Below are 21,136 nucleotides of genomic sequence, written 5' to 3' on the forward strand. Positions count from 1 at the left end.
AAACAATGCCTTGTGACCTTTTCTATTGGAAATCGATATTGTGATGAAGTTTTATATGATGTTGTTCCCATGGATGCATGCCACCTTCTCTTGGGGAGGCCATGGCAATATGACCGACATGCTATGCATAACGGGAGAGCGAACACTTATTCTTTTACGAAAGATGGTGTTAAGTTTACACTAGCGCCTCTACCACCCAATGAGATTAGCCAATCTTCAAGGGAATCTAGTGTTTCTAAGCTGTTAGTGTCTTTGTTGACTAAGGAGGAATTCAAGGTGTCAAAATCCGAAGCCCAAATGATGAGCATTATTCTGGTGCTTGAGGTGAACGATGAGACGGTCAATCCACCTGGAGTCATTCCGTTATTGTCAGAATTTTCAGATGTAATATCCGATGAGATACCACCAGGGTTGCCTCCAATGCGAGACATACAGCATGCCATTGATTTCGTTCCAGGAGCAGTCATTCCTAATAAGCCTGCTTATAGGATGAGTCCCCAGGAACATGCCGAAGTCCAACGATAAGTTGAAGAGTTGTTGAAGAAAGGGTTAGTTCGAGAAAGTATCAGCCCTTGTGCTGTACCTGTTCTTCTAGTACCTAAGAAGGATGGGAGTTGGAGAATGTGCATTGACTGCCGAGCCGTCAACAAGATCACTATTAAGTATCGGTTTCCGATACCTCGGCTTGATGATATGCTGGATAGTTGCATGGTGCCACTACTTTCTCCAAAATTAATCTTCGTAGTGGGTACCATCAAATCAGAATTCGACCAGGAGATGAGTGGAAGACTGCTTTCAAGACCAGAGATGGCTTATATGAGTAGAATGTGATACCTTTTGGGTTAACAAATGCTCCTAGCACATTTATGCGCTTGATGAATCAGGTATTGAGACCCTTCATTGGTAAATTTATTGTTGTGTACTTTGACGATATTCTTATTTACAGTAAGAATCAAGAGGAGCATTTAGATCACTTGCAGTAAGTTTTGCAAGCCTTGCGTGAGCAGAAGCTTTATGCAAATCTCAAGAAGTGCACCTTCCTCACCAACGAAGTTGTGTTCTTGGGTTACATCATTACCGCGGAAGGTGTTCGCGTTGATCCAAGCAAAGTTGCAGCCATTGACAGCTGGCCAATTCCAAAATCCATCCAGGAGGTTTGAAGCTTCCACGGATTAGCTTCTTTCTACAGGAGATTCATCCGTAATTTTAGCTCAATTGCCGCACCACTTACAGACTGCACCAAAGGAGAGAAGTTTCAGTGGACAGAGCAAGCTCAGAAAAGCTTTGAGGAGCTTAAGAAGAAGTTGACCAAAGCTCCAGTCCTAGCTCTTCTTAATTTTGATCAAGTATTTGAAGTTAGCTGTGATGCTTCTAACACTGGCATTGGTGCTGTCTTAAGCCAGGAGGGCCATCCCATTACCTTTTTTAGTGAGAAGCTCAATGATGCCAAGCTCAAATATTCTACCTATGACAAGGAATTCTATGCCATTGTCCGAGCTCTTCAATATTGGAGTCATTATCTCCTAAATAAAGAGTTCATACTTTTTTCGGACCATGAGGCTCTCAAGTATTTGAATTCCTAGCAGAAGATCAGCCGCAGACATGCTCGTTGGAGTGAACTCTTACAGTCTTATCCATTCCTTATCAAACATAAGGCTGGAACTCTGAACTCCGTAGCTGATGCCCTTAGTCGTCGCCATGTACTACTTACAACACTATAAACCAAGGTTGTTGGATTTGACCTTATCAAAGAGTTATATCAAGATGATCCTGATTTCCGAGGAGTGTGGGAAGCAACTATAAATCAACCTTTCCACCAGTTCTACAGACACGACGGGTTTTTATTTCGAGGTAAAACCCTCTGTATTCCACAGGGTTCCTTGAGAGAAGCCATAATTTGGGAAGCACATGATGGTGGATTAGCTGGACATTTTGGACGAGATAAGACAATTAACCTAGTGAAGGAGAATTTTTACTGGCCTCGACTTGAACGGGATGTCAACAGGCATATACAGAGATGCAGAATTTATCACTTGGCTAAATCCAAGGGTCAGAATACTGGACTATACATGCCTCTGCCAATTCCAGAAGCACCTTGGGAAGATATAACTATGGATTTTGTTCTGGGTTTACCACGGACTCAGAGGCAAAAAGATTCTGTCATGGTAGTTGTGGATCGCTTCTCAAAAATGGCCCATTTCATCCCATGCCAGAAGACCAACGATGCTGTTCAAGTAGCCGACTTGTATTTTAAGGAGATTGTGCGTCTTCATGGCATTCCTAGAACTATCACTTCTGACTGTGATGTGAAGTTTCTTAGCCACTTTTGGCGGACGTCATGGAAGAAGATGGGAACTAAGCTCCAGTTTAGCAGCGCTAGTCACCCCCAGACAGACGGTCAAATTGAAGCTATAAATAGGATTCTTGGTAATCTTCTTCGCAGTTTCGTAGGGAAGAATTTGAAGTAGTGGGATCTTATTCTTGCTCAAGTTGAGTTTGCTTATAATAACTCTGTCAACCAAGCAACTGGGAAGTGTCCGTTTGAAGTTGTTTATGGCACTCGTCCCCTTAGTCCACTAGACTTGACCCCTTCACTTGATAAGCAGCAATATAGCTCTAATGCTGACCAAAGGGCTAAGGAAATTAAGAAGTTGCATGAGCAAGTTCGCGAGCGAATCCAAAAGCAAAATTTGAGATACAAGGCTCAACGTGACAAACATCGAAGACAGCAGACTTTTAAGGTAAGAGACTTGGTTTGGATACATCTACGAAAGGAACGATTTCCTAAACAACCAAATACCAAGTTGTCCCCAAGAGCTGATGGTCCGTTCAAGATAGTGCAAAAGATCAACAACAACGCTTACAAAGTGAAATTACCTGGTTCTTATGGTGTATCTGCCACCTTCAATGTTGCTGATCTATCCCCTTACATTGACGATAATGCCGAATTTGACTCGAGGGCGAGTTCTGCTGAACCCGGGAAGGATGAAACGGACTGAAACGGACAACAGAACTAATACACGAGAGTTACAGAATTGAAGCCAAACGTGTTCCGTTACCCTTCATTAAGCCAATAAAACGTTTAGCATTTACATTTGTAACGTTAGCTGATTACCTGTTTTCGTTCAGAGTCCTAACACTATAAATAGGACTCACTTTGTTGTAAGAGAGGAGACTAGAAATAAAATTCAGAGTTTTCTCTTTTCATTCGGTTTCTGTGCCATTTAAAATCTTTAAAATGCACTGATTTTGTACTAGCTATATAATAGGGTTAAGTTGGGAATCTGACATTCAAGATAAATATTTTGTTGGCCAACTTAACGGATTCAAGTTATTATTTCCTCCGTCCGATTTTATAAGGGGTTTTTTCTTTTTTTGGTAAATCTCTGAGTATCAATTAGTTCAATTAAATGCATATTGAAATCTTAATTTCTCAAAAAAGGATAAGAAATTTACAAGATGAGGAGAGAAAGATATTTAATGAGTGAAATAATGAGAGGCAATTTCAGAATCAGCTTCGTTAATAAATTATTATATCAAAATACCTTATATTATTAAACATCAAGTCACTCTAATAAAATATCTTATAAAATGGGATAAGAACGTACAAATTTTACATAAGCCTCTTAATGGTATGTTTAAAAAATTAGCTATGCCATAGCATTAATTAATTTTTAGATTATATCTAATTTTTATTTCAATAAAAATATGTTCCTAACCACATTGATCTTAGTAGAAGGAGTTATAATGTGAGTTCTCAAATTTCAATCTGTGTGAATGTAAAAAATATTTTTTAAAAAACTATTTTTAATTAAATCTGATAATATATTCAAATTTAAATCTAAATACACTATATGGGTATGTGAAAATCACATCTCCACATAAATTTACCCTTATCGGAATTTGCATTTTGGATTTCATAATTGGGTCGGAATAAGTGTCTGCATTCGTTTCGGTGGCCCAAGTTTGCTTTCCTTGCTCCTTCAAGCTCAAATTGTGAGGCTCTCGAACGTTGTGTTTATAATTTCTCTCGTATTTGACTTCTTCCCTGTTGGAAATTGGAATCGGTTGGTTAGTCGAATTTCTATTCGTTTCGTGCGAAATTAATGATTAATCGACTGATTATTTGTCCGAGGGATTACACTGCAAATGTTTTTACCTGTTTCATTTCTCCGACGAATATCATTTGCAAACTTGCATTTTGTATCTTTGCTCACAACAGTCGCATTCGAAACGCATCTTTGATTTTTGGAAAAATGAAGCAGTAAAGCTCATGATACTTAATACTTATATGCTCTTCTTTCATTCCTAATCCTCGGTTTCCACAATTACCCAATCATTGAGGAAACGGGACGACTATAATATCCTGTATGTGTTATTTAAACACACACACATTCTTTGTTGGATGTGACTGCAAATTATCGTTTAGAAGCTTCGAAATATCTTATCTTTACTGGAAACATCAGTATACGTAAGTGGACATTTCTGCAAGCAAAAGATTAATTTTGGTTCTGTTTACCCTTTTTGTGTGTCGAGGGAAGAATTTTGTTGGCATTAAAGAATGGTGCAAGGTGTGTCGTTGAACACTCTGACAACTTGTGAAAAAGCAGTATCTATGGATCATCCCCATCTTGGACGGCCCCTTTTAGACCATTTAAGAAATTCCAGATAAGTTTCATCAATGAAAGATGTTGCGTTTGGAGTCAGTGTCAGCAGAGATCGTTCTTGAGAGCATCAAAGTTCAATAGTTTTAAGGTTGAAGCAGCATGGTTCTTTAGAGGGAGAGAACGAGAATCTGAAGCAAGTGCAGAGAGCAGTGAATTGGCTTATGATGATATTGCAATCTTACTTTTCCAGCTAAGCATGGCCACTAGAGTGCAGGTTTGGTTGCCTCTACTCCCTTTTAATCAGCTTTATAATTTAATGCATCTTTTGAATTTATGCTAAAAATTCCCAACTATTTGTTTGTTTGTTGGTTTCAACTTCTGAACTGCAGTATCTTTTGAACGTGGAGCAGTACGACATGGCACAGCAACTGAGAAACAGACTTTCTGAGGTTAGATAACTTAGCTACTAATCCTGGTTTGATATCATATTATCAAGGAGTGTGTGCTGAAATATTTGCGTAGTCTGCTTGAATCTGAAATTTATAATCTCACTTTAAAAAAAAAAAATGCTATACGTGATTTTTTATGTGACTGCAACAATAATATGTAACTCGAAAGATTGTGATCTGTGAATGAGTTTGTCCCTTTATGCTTTCTTTATCTCCATTTTATCTAAAATTTCTCAAAGTGGGATTGCTTAATAAGTAGTATTTTTTGAAGGTTGAAGCAGAGGTCATCAAACAGCAAGAGGAAAAGCGGGGATTGCCTTCAAAAAGTGAAGCTCAAGATAAAGCTTTAAGTGTGATACGTCTCCGGTGAGCCTGCTCTTTTCTCATCCTTGGATCCCTACAGCTGCTTTTATCTAACTTTTTAAACCAACATGAATAATGATAACTACTATATACGTCTCATTTGCAGTTCAGACCTCCAGAATGCAATTGCGAGTGAAGATTATGAGTTGGCTGCTACATTACGTGATGAAATTTCTGAACTCGAAGCAGAGACCCTGGCTGCATCAGCTAAAGTTTTGGCATATGAAAAAGCACAATACACATTCCGTTTGGGCCAGAAAGTGAGGCATAAAGTATATAGTACGTAGTTGACATGCCTTCCATTGTACATCACAGATTCCACCGTATGCATTTCAAGTGTACTGCGTTATCCTAAAAGCCAAAGACTTGCTTTCCCTCCCTCTTCACTCATTTTGATTATTCAATATATTTTGCAGAGTACATAGGCGTGATATGTGGTATGGATCCAGTATGCTGCGAATCAAGTTCATGGATGGAAACTGTAAAGGTTCAGAAGTTGTCCCGTGGCTCATCTCAACCATTTTATCAGGTTTTGATTGACTTCATCTCATGAACTGCATAAATTGTTCTATGAGTGTGACTTTTGGAGCACGGTTAATTCCAGAACAGTTTGTCTCATTTGGTTCATAGTTAAGTTGGCAGTTAAGAACGGTTCTTGTTATTCTTTTTCATTGGTTCTTCCTCCTCTATGTGATTATCTAGGTTCTAGTTGACGTACATGTTGATCCAAATCTACTGGTGGCATATGGTAAATCTGGTTACTCAATTCCTTGGATTTTTATGCCTTTTCACGTTGACAAACAATTTCTTCTTATGCACTTTTCTAGTTAGTTCTTGATTTCTTGCCCTTGATGTAAATTGAGGACAATGACTAGGAGACTTATCTTTTCACTTCGTTTGCAGTTCCCGAGGAGAATCTTTTAGCCCTTGATGCACTGACATGGTGAGATAATCTTATAATAGATATTTGTCATTAGAAACGATAGACTACAACAACAATAAATCTTTTTTTTTTTGGGTAATTAATAAGGCCTTATTCTATTAAATAAAGTCACAATGTCATTTGACTCTATCTTAAACTATTTATTTAAACATATAATTTATAATGAGTTTCTGTTTTGCAACTTTCTTAAAATTCTAATATATTTTTCCTGCATATCTTTTATACTTAAAAGTCTCTCATTGAAAGGTATATTTTGTGTGATTTAACTTGGTCATCTTAAACACTATATCAATTAAAGACATGGACTATGCTATAAACATTATTGTGATTTGAATTGGTGGTGTTAACTGTTTTGCAAAGTAGGTTGGATCATCCATATATCGCAAGTCTATTCTATGGTATGGATTCAGCAGGAGACTACATCCCAGTTAAGCAACTGAGGGAGAAGCACAACAGACCAAGGCATGAAATACCCATTGACCAACCAAATAATGAAGATGAAGGCAGATCTAAGGTTAATAATCCCAATTTAATATAAGAGAGTCATTTGATCATCTTTGCTGGAAAACTCATTGACCTTTTGTTGGTCCCTCAAGAATGACTTCCTCTTGCGCTCGCCCATCTTCCCTTGGTTTGGATAGGGAGAAAACTAAGAAAAAAATGAAGACTAAGAAGAAAATGTCTTTTTAGTTTTTACTATTTTTTATAGTTTTTTTATATAGTATTCACTCCTTCCTATTTTCTTTTCACGTTGTCTTCCATCTAAACCAAACCTATTTGTATTTACTATTGAAGTTTTTCAAAGCCTCCATGGTATACTCATGTATATACATAGAGAGATCAGGAATTACAGTACGGGTTAGTCTTTGTACACTGGTTTTTCAATGTGATCAAATTTCTTTGGACAATTTTCACGGTACATTTGTTTACTTCTCTTATATTCTTATATTTTAAAGAAAAGCACTTTGATTGTGGTTGGATATAATAATTATAAATACGGTATTATGATATTCATTCTTACAGTCTAAATATATATTTTTTTCTACTCTCAGATCCATTATCAGGTAAAAGAAAATGTTTGCGGGGTTGGTGTTGGGAGAGAAATATGTAATGGATTTCGTTCCTTTTAATTTTTTGCATTGTTATTTCATTCAAATTTCACGGTTAAGTTCCTGCCACAAAAAAAAGTAAATTAACTTTATTATTTTTAAAAAAATTCCAATATTATAGTGATGAACTGATGATCCATATGGAAAAAAAAAATAGATCTCAAATAGTTTAAATAATTCAAGGATAAAAATTAATTGAAGTCATTTTTCTACACAAATACTCACTTCGTTCAAAAATATAAAGTATCTTTAACCAAATCTCAAACTCAAATAAAGTACTTCTTCATTAAAAAATGTAAGATATTTTTTAAAAAGTTAGACATTTTAAAATATAAGGTATTTTTAGTCTTTAAGATATAATCATTATCTTTTTTTATAAAAAATGCCTCTATTGATAATGATTTTATATTTATTATAGGGTGTTTAATAAAAATAAATATAAAAAAATAAAATTAATTTAAAAGTATGTAACTACTTTATTGGAGATGAGATTTGATTAAAAATAACTTTTATTTTTAAACAAAGAAAGTAATTATTTATTTTTAAATTAACATTATTTTTTTATATTTACTTTCATTTAATAAAGAGTTCAACTTTAAAACAAATAGAAAGTAATTTCTTACTATGTCATTTTTAAAAAAATATAATAATCATATTTTAAAATATTGCAAATTTATATTTTTAAATATTTAAATTATCAAAAAATATTCTATATTTTTTAGCCAAAGGAGTGCTTAAAAAAAATCATCTTTCAGGATGGTTACCTTTTTCAGTAATTTTTCCGCTTAATGTTGATAAAAGAAATTGATAAATATTTAGAGCCGCTCTTACCTTTCTATCTGATAAGCTGTACTTCACGGGTCTGGATTCTCTTTTCCTTCGGAGACCGTACTATCATGGGTCGTGACTTCATGTTCTTCGTTTTCTTCAATGAAGTAAACACAATCTAATCGGGTTCGTCTTCGGTGCGTAGCAACTGATCATCAGAATCCCAACCTACTCAGAAATAAAACAATTCACGTTATCGAGGAGAAATCATAAGTACTGATTGCAAAAAGAACCAGTTTTTCATGGTTGACTAGCAGAAAAAATGACGCAATACATGCCATTATTCAGGTCGTGTTCTAGCTTATGGTCACTCACCCAGCTCCATGCTCACCTTGTGGTAACCGGCCTCCACAAGAACCCACTCGCTTCAACCAAACTCATCGAGTCTTACGCCCAGATGGGCTCCCTCCAATCTTCAAGACTTATCTTCGGGACCTTTACGTCGCCAGATTCGTTTATGTGGGGCGTGATAATGAAATGTCACTTGTGGAACAACTTCTTTGAGGATGTTGTTTCACTTTATCATCACATGATTTCTTTGCAGACCCATGTTTGCAGATTCGTATATCCGTCTGTTCTGCGTGCTGCTTCTGGAATTGGTGACATGAGTGTGGGTAAGAAGGTTCATGGGAGGATAATTAAGTGCGGCTTAGATAGTGATACTGTTATCGAGACTTCATTGCTTGGTATGTACGGTGAACTGTGCAGTTTAGGTGATGCTCGAAAGGTGTTTGATAAAATGCGTGACAGGGATGTGGTTTCATTTAGTTCTATCATCTCATCTTACGTTGAGAATGGAGAGGCAAGAGAAGGATTGGAGGCGTTTCGTTCTATGGTTTCGGAAGGGATTGAGCCTGACTCAGTCTCCATCCTTAGTGTCGCAGAGGCTTGTGCCAAATTTGGTTGTCCGACGCTAGCAAAATCTGTCCATGGACATGTGATCAGAAAAGAAATGGAAAGTGATAGAAATTTGAATAACTTTCTTCTGATTATGTACAGCCAATGTGATTACTTATGGGGTGCGGAAACAATATTTGAGAACCTCGTTGATCCAAGTACTGCTTCTTGGACATCCTTGATGTCATCGTATAATCAAAGTGGATGCTTCCAAGAAGCCATTAATCTTTTTATCCGAATGCAGGGATCAAAAGTGGAAACAAATGCAGTGACAATGATCAGTATTCTAAACTCATGTGCTAGACTACGCTGTCTGAGAGAGGGAAAGTCAGTTCATTGCTTTATTTTAAGAAAAGCCATGGATTCTGATTTGGACCTAGGGCCTGCACTAATATATTTCTATGCTGCTTGTCAGAAAAGATGTTGCTGTGAGAAACTTCTTCATCTAATTGGAAACAGGAATGTTATAACTTGGAATACACTCATTTCACTTTTTGCTCGGGAGGGTTTATGCGAGAATGCCTTGGTACTATTTGCAGAGATGTTGAGACAAGGGATAATGCCAGATTCTTTTAGCCTAGCAAGTTCAATTTCAGCAAGTGCAAATGTCGGCTCAGTACAATTTGGACAGCTGATACACAGCCATGTGTTAAAAAGAGGGTTGATGAATGAGTTTGTGCATAACTCCTTGATCGATATGTATTCCAAATGTGGCTTTGTGGATTTGGCATGCATGATTTTTGAAAAGATCACACAGAAAAGCGTTGTGACATGGAACTGTATGATGTCTGGTTTTTCTCAAAATGGCATGTCGGTAGAAGCACTGACCCTATTTGATGAAATGTACTTTAAGGGTCTTGAGATCAATGAAGTAACCTTGTTAAGTGCAATTCAAGCCTGCTCCAATTTGGGTTATCTAGAGAAGGGGAAATGGATTCACCATAAGATCATTACATGGGCCGTAAGGAAGGATCTTTATATAGATACAACTTTAACTGACATGTATGCCAAATGTGGAGACCTTAGAACAGCCCAAGGAGTTTTCGATAGCATGTCCGAGAAAAGTGTGGTATCATGGAGTACTATGATTTCTGGTTATGGTATACATGGTCAAATAAATGCTGCCATTTCGCTCTTCACCGAAATGGTAGAGTCAGGTATAAAACCCAACGAAATAACCTTCATGAACATCTTGTCTGCCTGCAGTCATGCAGGATCAGTGGAAGAAGGTAAGTTATATTTCAAGTCTATGAAAGATTATGGCATTAAGCCAAACACAGAGCATTTTGCCTCTATTGTTGACCTTCTGAGCCGAGCTGGTGATATCAATGGGGCATATGACATGATAAAATCAATGTGCCTACCTGTAGATGCTAGCATATGGGGAGCTCTGCTTAATGGATGTCGAATACACAGGAGGATGGACTTGGTTAGAAGCATCACAAGGGAGCTTGGGGAAATTAGTACAGATGATACAGGATATTATACTTTATTATCTAATATATATGCAGAAGAAGGAAACTGGGTTGAGTCCAGAAAGGTGAGATCAAGGATGGAGGGAATAGGCCTACAGAAGGTCCCTGGATACAGCACTATTGAGATTGAAAATAAAATCTACAGATTTGGAGCTGGAGATACTTCTGAATGGCAAATTAAAGAAATTTACATGTTTTTGGAAAATTTCCAAAGTTTGGCACGGGAACATGGATGTGATGTAGGGTTCTATAGTCGAATGTATAAAGATCGTATGGGTTCTTATGATAATATTGTTTACGAGTTAGCAGTCGCTGTCTAGTAACAGTGCCTCATCTCTCCCATAACATCATGTTTGAGAAAGTTTAGGTCATAATGCTCTTTAGGACACTAACAAGCAAGATATAAGATTTACAGATAATTTGATTCATTTAACCGTCTATAAGTCGCTCATTTACAGATCTATGCTACCATAAAATTTATAATGAATGCTAAAAAAAATATTTCAGGTGCTAGAATTTCCGTTATTTCACTTAAGCCATTTGCCAAGTTGTAAAAACTCTTCATAGCCTGACCAGTTTCCAACATCTTTATTCCGACAAAATGATGCATATATATATGACTAGGCAAAAGCTGCCATGCTGTCATATGCATCATTGCTGATATCCATCTGCACTGCACTGCGTCCGGGGACTTTGTTCAATCCCCTCTGCTTCATCAACTCTCTCACATGCTTAACCTGGCTCCACCTCCCATCAGAGGCATATAAGTTTGACATGAGCACATAGTAACAAGATTCATCAGGATGCAACTCCAACATTCTCCTGAGGGCAACTTCTCCCAAGTCAAACCTTGAATGAAGTCCACATCCATGGAGAAAAGCTCCGTACACTCCAACATTAGGTTGGACAGGCATTTTGTTAATAAACTCCAATGCCGCTTCAAGGTTTCCAGAACGTGCTAAAAGATCAACCATACATGTGTAATGCTTCATGGAAGGAACAAAGTTCAGTTCCTTACACATCAAAATGAAAAGCCTGAGGCCCTCTCCAACCATTCCTGCATGGCTGCATGCCGTTAATATAGTTGTGGAGACCACTTCATTGAGCTCCAAGTTCTCCTTCAACATATCCATGAAGAGTGCAAGAGACGCATTGCCATCACCTAGCATGCCACAGCCACCTATCATCGCACTCCATGTGACAGAATTCTTGTCTCTCATCTCATCAAACACCGCACGAGCTGATTTTGCATCTCCGCATTTTGCATAGAAATTCAAAAGTGCCGTGCCAACATAGACGCTAGATGATACTGTTCCGTATTTTAGAGACAAGGCATGAAGAGAAGAACCGAGTTCAAGAGCACCAAGGGAAGCGCAAGATGAGAAGGTGCAGACCAATGTGACTGCATCCGGCAAAAATGAGGCTAATCTCATGCGTTTAAAGAGCCCAAGAGCTTCATGTGCAGAACCATTCTGGGCATAACCAGAAATAATCGAGTTCCAAGATATTACGCTTCTATGGGTTATGGTTTCAAATATGTCACGAGCATCAGCAGTCATATGGCACTTGGCATACATGTACACAAGAGCACTACTCACTACAGGATCATCCAAACCAAGCTTAATTATTTGTACATGAAGTGACTTTCCCATAGTTGTATTACTTAGTTGTGCACATGCCGAAAGCAAACTTGCAACGGTAAGAGAATTGGGCATAAGACACGCCCATTTTTCATTCGCGAACAATTCCAATGCCTTATCCGGGTGACCTCTTTGAGTATACCCAACAATCATTGCCGTCCAGGAAACAAGTTCAGCTGTCGAAAGCTCATCAAAAACAGAACGAGCATCTCTGATATCCCCACACTTAACATACATGTCCAAAAGACACGTTGCCAAGAAATGTTCCATTTCAATTCCATTTTTAATTACGTAGCCATGTACCCACTTTCCTTGATGCAGATATCCTAATTTCGTGCATGCCTTGAGTAAACTTCCCACAGTAACTTGATTGCCTGCAATAAACCCTTCTCTCATTCTATTGAACAAGACCAGCCCTTCTTCCTCAGAATCATTCTGCACATATGCTGCAATCATAGAGGTCCAAGACACCACATGGCTATCAAACATTTCGTCAAACACAACTCGTGCACGTTGTACTTCTCCACATTTAGAGTACATGTCCAGTAGACCCGTCAGCACAAAACTATCAATGGTGTTGGTTTTAACAATTTGGCAGTGTACCTTCATACCTTCAACAACATCACGCAACTCACAAGCAGCTTTCAAGACAAAAGTAAAAACCACCTCGTCGTGGCCTTGGACAGATACCCTCATGCGGGTATAGAAGGGAACAATCTCGGAATACATATCATTCAAGAAGTACCACCTGAGCATCACCTTCCACGAATAAAAATCTGGGCTTGGAATTCGGTCGAACACCGTGCGAGCATATTGAACGAACCCGAAAGATCCATAGAGGCTAACCAGCTTGGTAACGCAGAGAAGATCGTCAGTGAGGCCGTGGACAAGAAGCAAGGCGTGGGCATTCTTGAGAGAATTGATATTTCTGCAAATGCTAAGAAGATGGAAAGATGGGAGCGAGGAGATATATTGAACTGAGTCGAAACTGCTGTGAGTGAGATACAACGGTTCCAAGGGTGTCGAGGGATGTTGAACTTGGGGAACGGCACACTGAAGAAACCTCCATTGAAGACAAAGTCTGTGAGTAGGATGACGTAAGATTCCTTTTATGGCAAACGCAAGCTTCATTTCACATCCTGAACTTCGAATTCTACTTGCTTCAGTGTTCAACGCTGATCTGCCGTCCCCAGGCCAGAACGACACCACGTCCCAAACGGTTCGTTTCTTAACTTTTTGTTAACGCCCTTCTTTTTTCCGCCACGTCATCACTTGTATTCTTGTATTGTTGTATACCACCTCGTGCCTTCAACATTCTACTTCTGATATATATATATATATATATATATAAAATAAAATATACTTCACTCATTTAAAAATATAAAATATTTTTAAAAAAATATAATATTAAAAATATAAGACATTTTTAATATTTTCAGTTATAGTTATTGTTTTTTCTAAGTATTCTTAATGAATAAATAACTTCATATTTATTTTAAAGTGAAACATTATATTAAATAAGAGTATATATATAAAAAATAGTATTAATTTTAGAAACAAGTAATTACTTTATAGGGGTGATATTTAATTAAAAATACTTTATATTTTTTAACAGAAAGTATAAAAATATGTTTAGCGAACAGGATTTGTGTCAAGGTAAGGGAGAAAGAAAGGAAAGATTTTAATAAGTTTAATTTTAAAAAGATTAGAGAAGTGAGTTTAAAATTTTTTTAATTAATTTTATTTATCCTTTTCTCTCACATCTTATTTCTATTAAAAAATTCTAACTCCACTTGTGGACTTTTTTAAATCAAACTAATCTAAATATTCCTTCCTTTTCTCTTCCATTTCTCCTCAACCAAACAAGCAGTTAAAAATATTTTTTATAACTTGTCAACCTTACTTAAGTGTTACAACAAAATAAACACTCCCTTCTTCCCCTTTTATAAGATTTTTTTAAATTGATTTTGTGTTCCATAATAAAAAATATTTTGAAAAAATACTTTCTCTAATTTTATTTATAAGTCATTTTCAACATATTTCATATAAATTAAGAAAAACATTAAACTTTATAAACTCGATCTAAAAATTCAATAAGTTTTTAACTTTATCCTTATTAAATATACATATTTTTTTCAAATTTCAAACAAAACCGTTACACCAAAAATGAATTTGAGTCAAACATTCTGAGATCTATAGTTTGAAAGTAAAATTATCATTTAATCCATTATTTTTGCTGTATGCTTTTAATACTGAGGGGAGTAACCGAGAGAATAGACTAACAAAATGTTTGGATTTATGTCACCCCACATGACCGGACCGAACGTGAATGGTATTAAATATAAGGTTAACCTTGCTTAATAAATCTAACCAATATATACTTTTCTAATTACAATTGGTAAGAAAAAAATGCTACTAAGTGGTATTGTCGTGCCCTGATCTTGATTTCTTGAAGAGGAAAAATTGATAAAAATAAAAAAATGAAAGTCGCTATCAAAGATTTTAGAAAAACTTTGAAAAACAATACAATAAAAAAGAATGATTTTCAAAAAAGTTTTAGGAGTCGATTGCAAGTGGGGATGATGCTAGATATCTCACGACACCCATTCACAAGAATGATTATCATAAATTGATTGTATAAAATTAAACTTGACCTTTTAATTTCTTTAATTATCCTTTAGAATCACATGCAAAGTAAAGATAAAAAAATTAATGAAAAAATTATTTATTTACATGAAAAGACTTAACCTAGGATCAAAGTCTAAAGTCTATGCACCTTGAAATAAGAATCAAAATCTACATAGTTTGAGATATTATTATTTAAGTTTTTTAAATTCATTTAATTAAATTTTTTTATGAGAAGAATGATATTTCGGGTTATATTAAATTTATTTTTTTAAATAAAATTTTTTTTCCAAGAAAATGCCACTGAGTAAAAATAAATAAATATAATTTAACCAGCATTGAAACCTGCAATAATTTAATATCACTCAGAGTTTACTAGTTCATATTCTAAATGCACACGATTATTTAATATCACTTATGACAAATCCTAAAAGAATAAAATGAATTTTCTAGAAAATAATCTAATCAAAAAATTTCAGTATGAAGTTTGATACCTACAATAATTTAGTATTATTTACAGTATCAAAATTAAAGCTTTTAAGGATTCATAGTGAGTTGGTATCACTTATAGCATAACATAAAAATATGCCAATAATTTAAAATATATATATAATATATATATATATATATATATAAAACTTAGTGTAATTCACGATATTTCAATTGATGCTTTTAGAGATTCATGATAGCTTAGTATTACTCATAACATAGACAATAATTTTATTCTTTTTAACCTATGATGACTTAATATTATTCACGGTTTCTCATTAGATATTTTCAGGGATTTACAATGACTTAAATCACTCATGGCAAATTAATAAGATTACATTTTAGTGGAATTAATATTGATTATGAAAAATCATTTATGATTGATTGATGAAATAAAATGATTTATGAGCATTTTTCTCATTTTTGAATGAATTTTTAAAACATGGATAATCACGGGAACATGCCAACATCTCAAGACTCATGACATAATTGAGTCTTCACTTAAACCCAGTTCAAATATTCAAATGTCCAGATTTGATATCAGCACAACTGCGATGCACCACCAAGCCTGGGGAGTGGGTGAAATGATTAAAGCAGTCTGCGCATCACAAAAAGGGACAATATATGAAGATCCAAAAACATGCCAGACCCAAACTCAAAATCAAAATCATTACCTGACAAGCATGAAGAAGCAAAACATGTTGAGAAACTCAAAGTACTACAAATAAAATTGATCATTAAATGGATCAAGATGAGAGTTTTGAAATCAAAGGTTCAGTCGGAGTTCAACTGAATTAAATCGATTATAATTAAAATAACATAATTTAAAATAAAAATATATTAATCCTTGAAATATTCATTCATTCATGTCCAAACCTCAATGCATGTCTCATACAATATTCATTTAATGTTTTTATGAATATAACGTAATAATTATGGGGAATAAAATATTTGTAATTGTAATATTTATAAATTACATCTTAGGTTTTTTGGGAAATATGTATTCTGCCTAGACCTATCCATATTCATTAATTTATGATTTTAAAGAAGTATCCAGACACAATGCCAATGCTAATTGATGGCCCCCAAAAAAAATTACCAATACTAATTGACTGTTTTCTTTAAAAAAAAAAACAAATTTAACCTGATGCGAGTAAGTAAACAAAAAAAAAAAAGTTGATTGATAGGGAGGTAATGTCATTCAAATTGATTCTTCAAGGGTATGCATATTCTGACAAATAAATGTTTGTTGCAGCTTAAAGAAACGTACTCTATCCTTTTCTATCTTAGTTTTTTAGCTTTTTCTCTTCATTTTTAAAGTTCATCTCTCTTCTTCTTTACTGCCATTGTTGAGTCAATCCTCATCTCTTCTTCATCCTCTTAGTTTCTTCGCAATAGTATGGGTAGTTGATGCCTTTTCAATTGGATTTGAAACAGCAAACCACAAATACACATGTGTGATAATTTTTTTAGTCCCTTATCTCGCTTGCATTGTCTTCTTTGCAACTTTTTTTCTTTTCAAAATTTCATCTCCAAGTTATAATTAATAGTTGTCTATTATCTTCTTCCTCCTTTTCTTTCTTCCAATTCCTCAAAGTCATCTACAACATCATATTTTAGGATCAAGCATCTATTTTTTGTAATTTTTTATATCCCAAAAGCATTGTTTTGAGCTGTTTGAGAGGAGGGAAAAATTAATTGGCTCAACTTGCCTAAATCACAAGATTGAGCGGTCTGATTTGAGTTTTTCTTGAGTCACACGAATTAACTCACGTTGACTCCTTCCCTCAAAAAATAGTGAACTGGACTGAACATGTAGTCAGTTTGCTAGTTAGATCAGCTAATTTGATTTGATTTTTAATACCACAGAGAAACCAACCAGAATCAACCCCACTATCTTATTCTCTTTCTTCTCTTTCTTTCGCTTTCTCTAAATTTTCTATCCCTCCTTTTCTCTTTCACTTTGTGCCTCCTCTCTTCCAAAATGTTTTCTTTCCCTCCTTCTTCTCCTTGATATTCCTTTTATAGAGCCAATTACCATTTCTTCTCATCAATGACCCAATCAAATCAAAACCTTAATAACTTTCATTTGATGTTTGCCTTAATTATTTCATATTCAAATCAAAGCATTTAATTTGATAGAATTATTATTGTGGGGATTTGGAGGTTATGAAAAAAGAAAATACTTTTTTAATTTTATTTATGAAGATATTTTCATTTTTTATTATAAAAACCCATTCTTCCTTTTTTCTCATTTTATTCATTTAATGTTATTATTTGTTGTTAATTTTCAATTTACATAAAAAAAACCAACACAATACAGTTTTTACAAGTATAACAACAAATGACATTATAATACTCAATCATGAATTTTTTTTATAAAATAATTTCAATAAATCTCTTTCAAGAGCTATATCATAAAAAAATATTTAAAACAATTAATTAACTTATTTGAATAGAATATGAGGGCTACCTCCTCAATCTATAAATGCTACTCCTCATCCAAACTTTAAAATATAAGCAGTTTTTGAAAAAAAATTTATATATCAATAAAATCTTCATTCCTATATATATATATATATATAATACACATATCTTTTTACCCTTGGTCCCAATTACGAATACACTTTATGATGAGTAAGAAATATATTTACAAAAATATCTAAGTTAATACATATAAAGGGTAAAATGAAAAAAAAAATTTACATGTACTAAATTGCTTATATTTTAAATCAAGATTAGTTAAAAAAATATTTATATTTTAACTGGAGGGAGTAAAAGTAAAGAGGTGAATATCTTGTATGTTGTTTAGAACACTAAGAGTATAACAAGACAATAATTTAAATGTATCATGATAATAATAACTAATATCCAATTAGTAAATGGTTCATTTTATAACACAAACAAAGGGATTGAATATTCCTAGTATTTGATATAAAAATAATTAAATAATGCTTCATAAAGCTGACCATTTCAAATCATGTTTATTTTTGTCAATATGAAAAGATAACACCTCAATAATTTAAATTATCTAAATCACTTCAAATACATAATCATGGACATGGATAAATGTTTGCTAATACTTATTATTATCAACAACTGTTCAAAACGTACTTTCAAACTCATTAAAGTAATAAAATAAACTTTGTAATATTAATCCTAGGATTAACTTATCCAAAATACCATGTAAATTTCTTTACAAAAAATTGGAAATTTAAAGAAGAAGAAATTCTTAAAAAATAAGTTCCTTTAAAGGAACCCAAATAGTACAAGATATCTGTCATGGGCACGCATGTAAAAATCTCACTTATCTAATCCCAATTAGCTAGCAAAATTCAAAATAATTAAGAATTAACCACAAAAGATTACCAAGTTTGAAATATATAAAAATGAGATCACAAGTTTTCATAGTTCAAAATAAGTCAAATCATTTATTAAATTATTAATCGAAGTAAAATAATATTACGAAAGCATATGATACCTTAGATGAGTGAAATGATTCGAAAACAATTAAAAAATATCATTGTTTGAAAAACAAAGAAATGCATTGTAGCTCTTCACTCGCTATGCCACACACTATGGCACAGGCGTCATGTGCCACAGCATGTTGCATGTTTATAATAGCAAAGTTGTGTCACATGACAGTAATTCTAGACAACTTTCAACATACCCTATTTCTTCGTCCAACATTGAAATGAGATGATTTAGGTGTTTATGAAAAGATTTTTCATAAACTAGTTAATAACATGAGTTTTACTTTCAAATTAAGTCACACTAAGAAGTTAAATATCCAAACACATTTTCGCAATTATTCACAACTTTCACAACTAAAAAGGTATCCAAAACCCACATAAGTGCTAAAAGCTATTCCTGACACGCAAATCATGCTAATTGGACTCAAGACTTCCTGCACAACACACCACATGCACATATACACCTCTATATTAAATTTTCACCCCTCAATCCTTTAATACTAAAAACAGAAAGGGAGGGTTTTAGCATTACATTTCAACAACATCATTGACAGTTGTAATCAATTGAACATCCCCATACTTGTATAATATTTTGGCTATATTATACACTTAAGCAACTTACAAAACACAAACTAGGGCTCAAAATACATTCAAAAATTATAAACTTCAAAAGTGTAAGTATATACAAAATATAAACTTAATTGGCAATATATCATTTATTACACAAAGATAAATAAGGTCAAGAGGCTATACAATAAGAATCCTGGATTTCTAAACCTCTGTAGCTTTTTCCCCTTTTGCACTGAAGTTAAAGCCTGTAAAATATTGAAAGAGAGGGATGAATCTAGCCACTCAATAACTAAGATACACCTACCCTATACAGTTACATGTCAATTGAAGGGACACAAAAAAAGGTAATTTTCTCAGATATATGTTCTAATACATGAAACACAAATTGTTATTTCTCAATTTAACTCATTTTCACAATTCTGATATCGAATCACATGACATATTGCCACAAACTACAGACAGACATGTGACAATGGCCTGATTTATTATCATGACTTACCACAAACTTAAACAATCATATAACACATCAGATAAACACATATGCATGATCAAATCATCTTTATATCTTTCTTATTTTCTTCGACTAAAACCGTAGGCTATAATATCAAACAAGGCTTGTTTGTGTGACTGAATTATGCAAGCTCACCAATTATGAGGTATGACCTGGCCAAAGATCACAAAACTTACTCTCAACTGTGACTTCTCCCACTCTCAAATCTCTAGAGTGTCGTATATTCTAAGCTAGTCTTCTTAATAAACTAATGGAAATAGCTAGGTTCTAGTCCCTCAACAAATTATGGAACAATCTCTCAACAAACTATGAGACAAGGCTATATCCTCTTGCATCGAAAGAACAACCAAAAATACTATATAATTTTAATCTACTCCTTTCTCCAAGTGAATTCTCACCAACTGATCATACAATATACGATACTCACCCATTTACAATTTCATTATTTCAATACCGACATGTTGGGCTTACGACAATGCATTACCCAAGTAAGCATCAATCTCATTTTCTCATATATCACATATATTTATCATTTTAATATCCACACAATTATTTTTATCCCATTATACTTAATCACAAATCAAATTTATCATACCAATCGTCAACTACTTGTTCCAATACCACAGTGTAATTTGAAATTCATTTTGAATTCATCTTTGCATTTTGTTCAATCAAAGCAAATATATTAACTCATGTTTCCTAACTTGTTTACACATTCACAAATCGCAATTGTACATACAAATAAAACATTTCATGTTATAACACAATTAATAAATAACTATCTAAAATAGAGTTCCATTAGTTACCTCAAATATTTGAGTAGTTAAAGTTTTACCCCTCAATAACTAGCTTCCAAGTTTGCTTTCCAAGCCAAACACAATGCTAAAATGATTAATTTATAATTAATCAAGTCTAAACTCATCACATAGTCAAAAAACACATTTTTAACTCTCACATTTTCACTTCTACAACTTCTACAATACTCAATACGTTTATTTCATGCATTTGAGCTTTATTGGGTACACCAAGTCTCTTTAACTCACATTGTAATTAATAAGTCATTAAACCTCCATTAAAGGCATTAAACTCCTCCAACGACCTTCATTAATACCATTTTTAGATATTAATAATATTCACCAACCAACCTCCACAACCAC

General features: G+C 34.2%; 3 protein-coding genes across 3 annotated transcripts; 2 read left to right on the forward strand and 1 right to left on the reverse strand.

The window, feature by feature from the left end:
• Window positions 1-4,602: 4,602 nt before the first annotated feature.
• On the forward strand, window positions 4,603-7,270 carry LOC129297652 (clp protease adapter protein ClpF, chloroplastic-like; the record flags this gene model as incomplete). The annotated part of the gene is made up of 8 exons (XM_054935999.1): window positions 4,603-4,881; window positions 4,997-5,056; window positions 5,328-5,422; window positions 5,526-5,698; window positions 5,836-5,948; window positions 6,122-6,167; window positions 6,323-6,362; window positions 6,726-7,270. Coding segments are annotated over 8 exons (981 nt in total), but the record flags the coding sequence as incomplete, so codon positions are not given.
• A 1,062-nt stretch (window positions 7,271-8,332) lies between these two features.
• On the forward strand, window positions 8,333-11,130 carry LOC129297655 (putative pentatricopeptide repeat-containing protein At1g69350, mitochondrial). Its single transcript, XM_054936003.1, has one exon. It carries the CDS (start codon window positions 8,562-8,564, stop codon window positions 10,989-10,991), a length of 2,430 nt encoding a protein of 809 aa, XP_054791978.1. The 5' UTR covers window positions 8,333-8,561; the 3' UTR covers window positions 10,992-11,130.
• Window positions 11,038-13,596, reverse strand: LOC129297656 (pentatricopeptide repeat-containing protein At2g03380, mitochondrial-like). Its single transcript, XM_054936004.1, has one exon. The coding sequence runs from the start codon at window positions 13,440-13,442 to the stop codon at window positions 11,292-11,294; it is 2,151 nt and encodes a 716-aa protein (XP_054791979.1). The 5' UTR covers window positions 13,443-13,596; the 3' UTR covers window positions 11,038-11,291.
• Window positions 13,597-21,136: the final 7,540 nt, after the last annotated feature.

The sequence above is a fragment of the Prosopis cineraria genome, unplaced genomic scaffold (genome assembly GCF_029017545.1).
Source record: "Prosopis cineraria cultivar Desert tree isolate PC_DT_omini unplaced genomic scaffold, ASM2901754v1 PC581, whole genome shotgun sequence".
In the NCBI taxonomy this organism is placed as follows: Eukaryota; Viridiplantae; Streptophyta; class Magnoliopsida; order Fabales; family Fabaceae; genus Prosopis; species Prosopis cineraria.

Coding starts and splice junctions, on each gene's coding strand:
- LOC129297656 (XM_054936004.1), bottom strand. CDS start 13,442: ATGAAGCTTGCGTTTGCCATAAAAGGAATCTTACGTCATCCTACTCAC.
- LOC129297655 (XM_054936003.1), top strand. CDS start 8,562: ATGACGCAATACATGCCATTATTCAGGTCGTGTTCTAGCTTATGGTCA.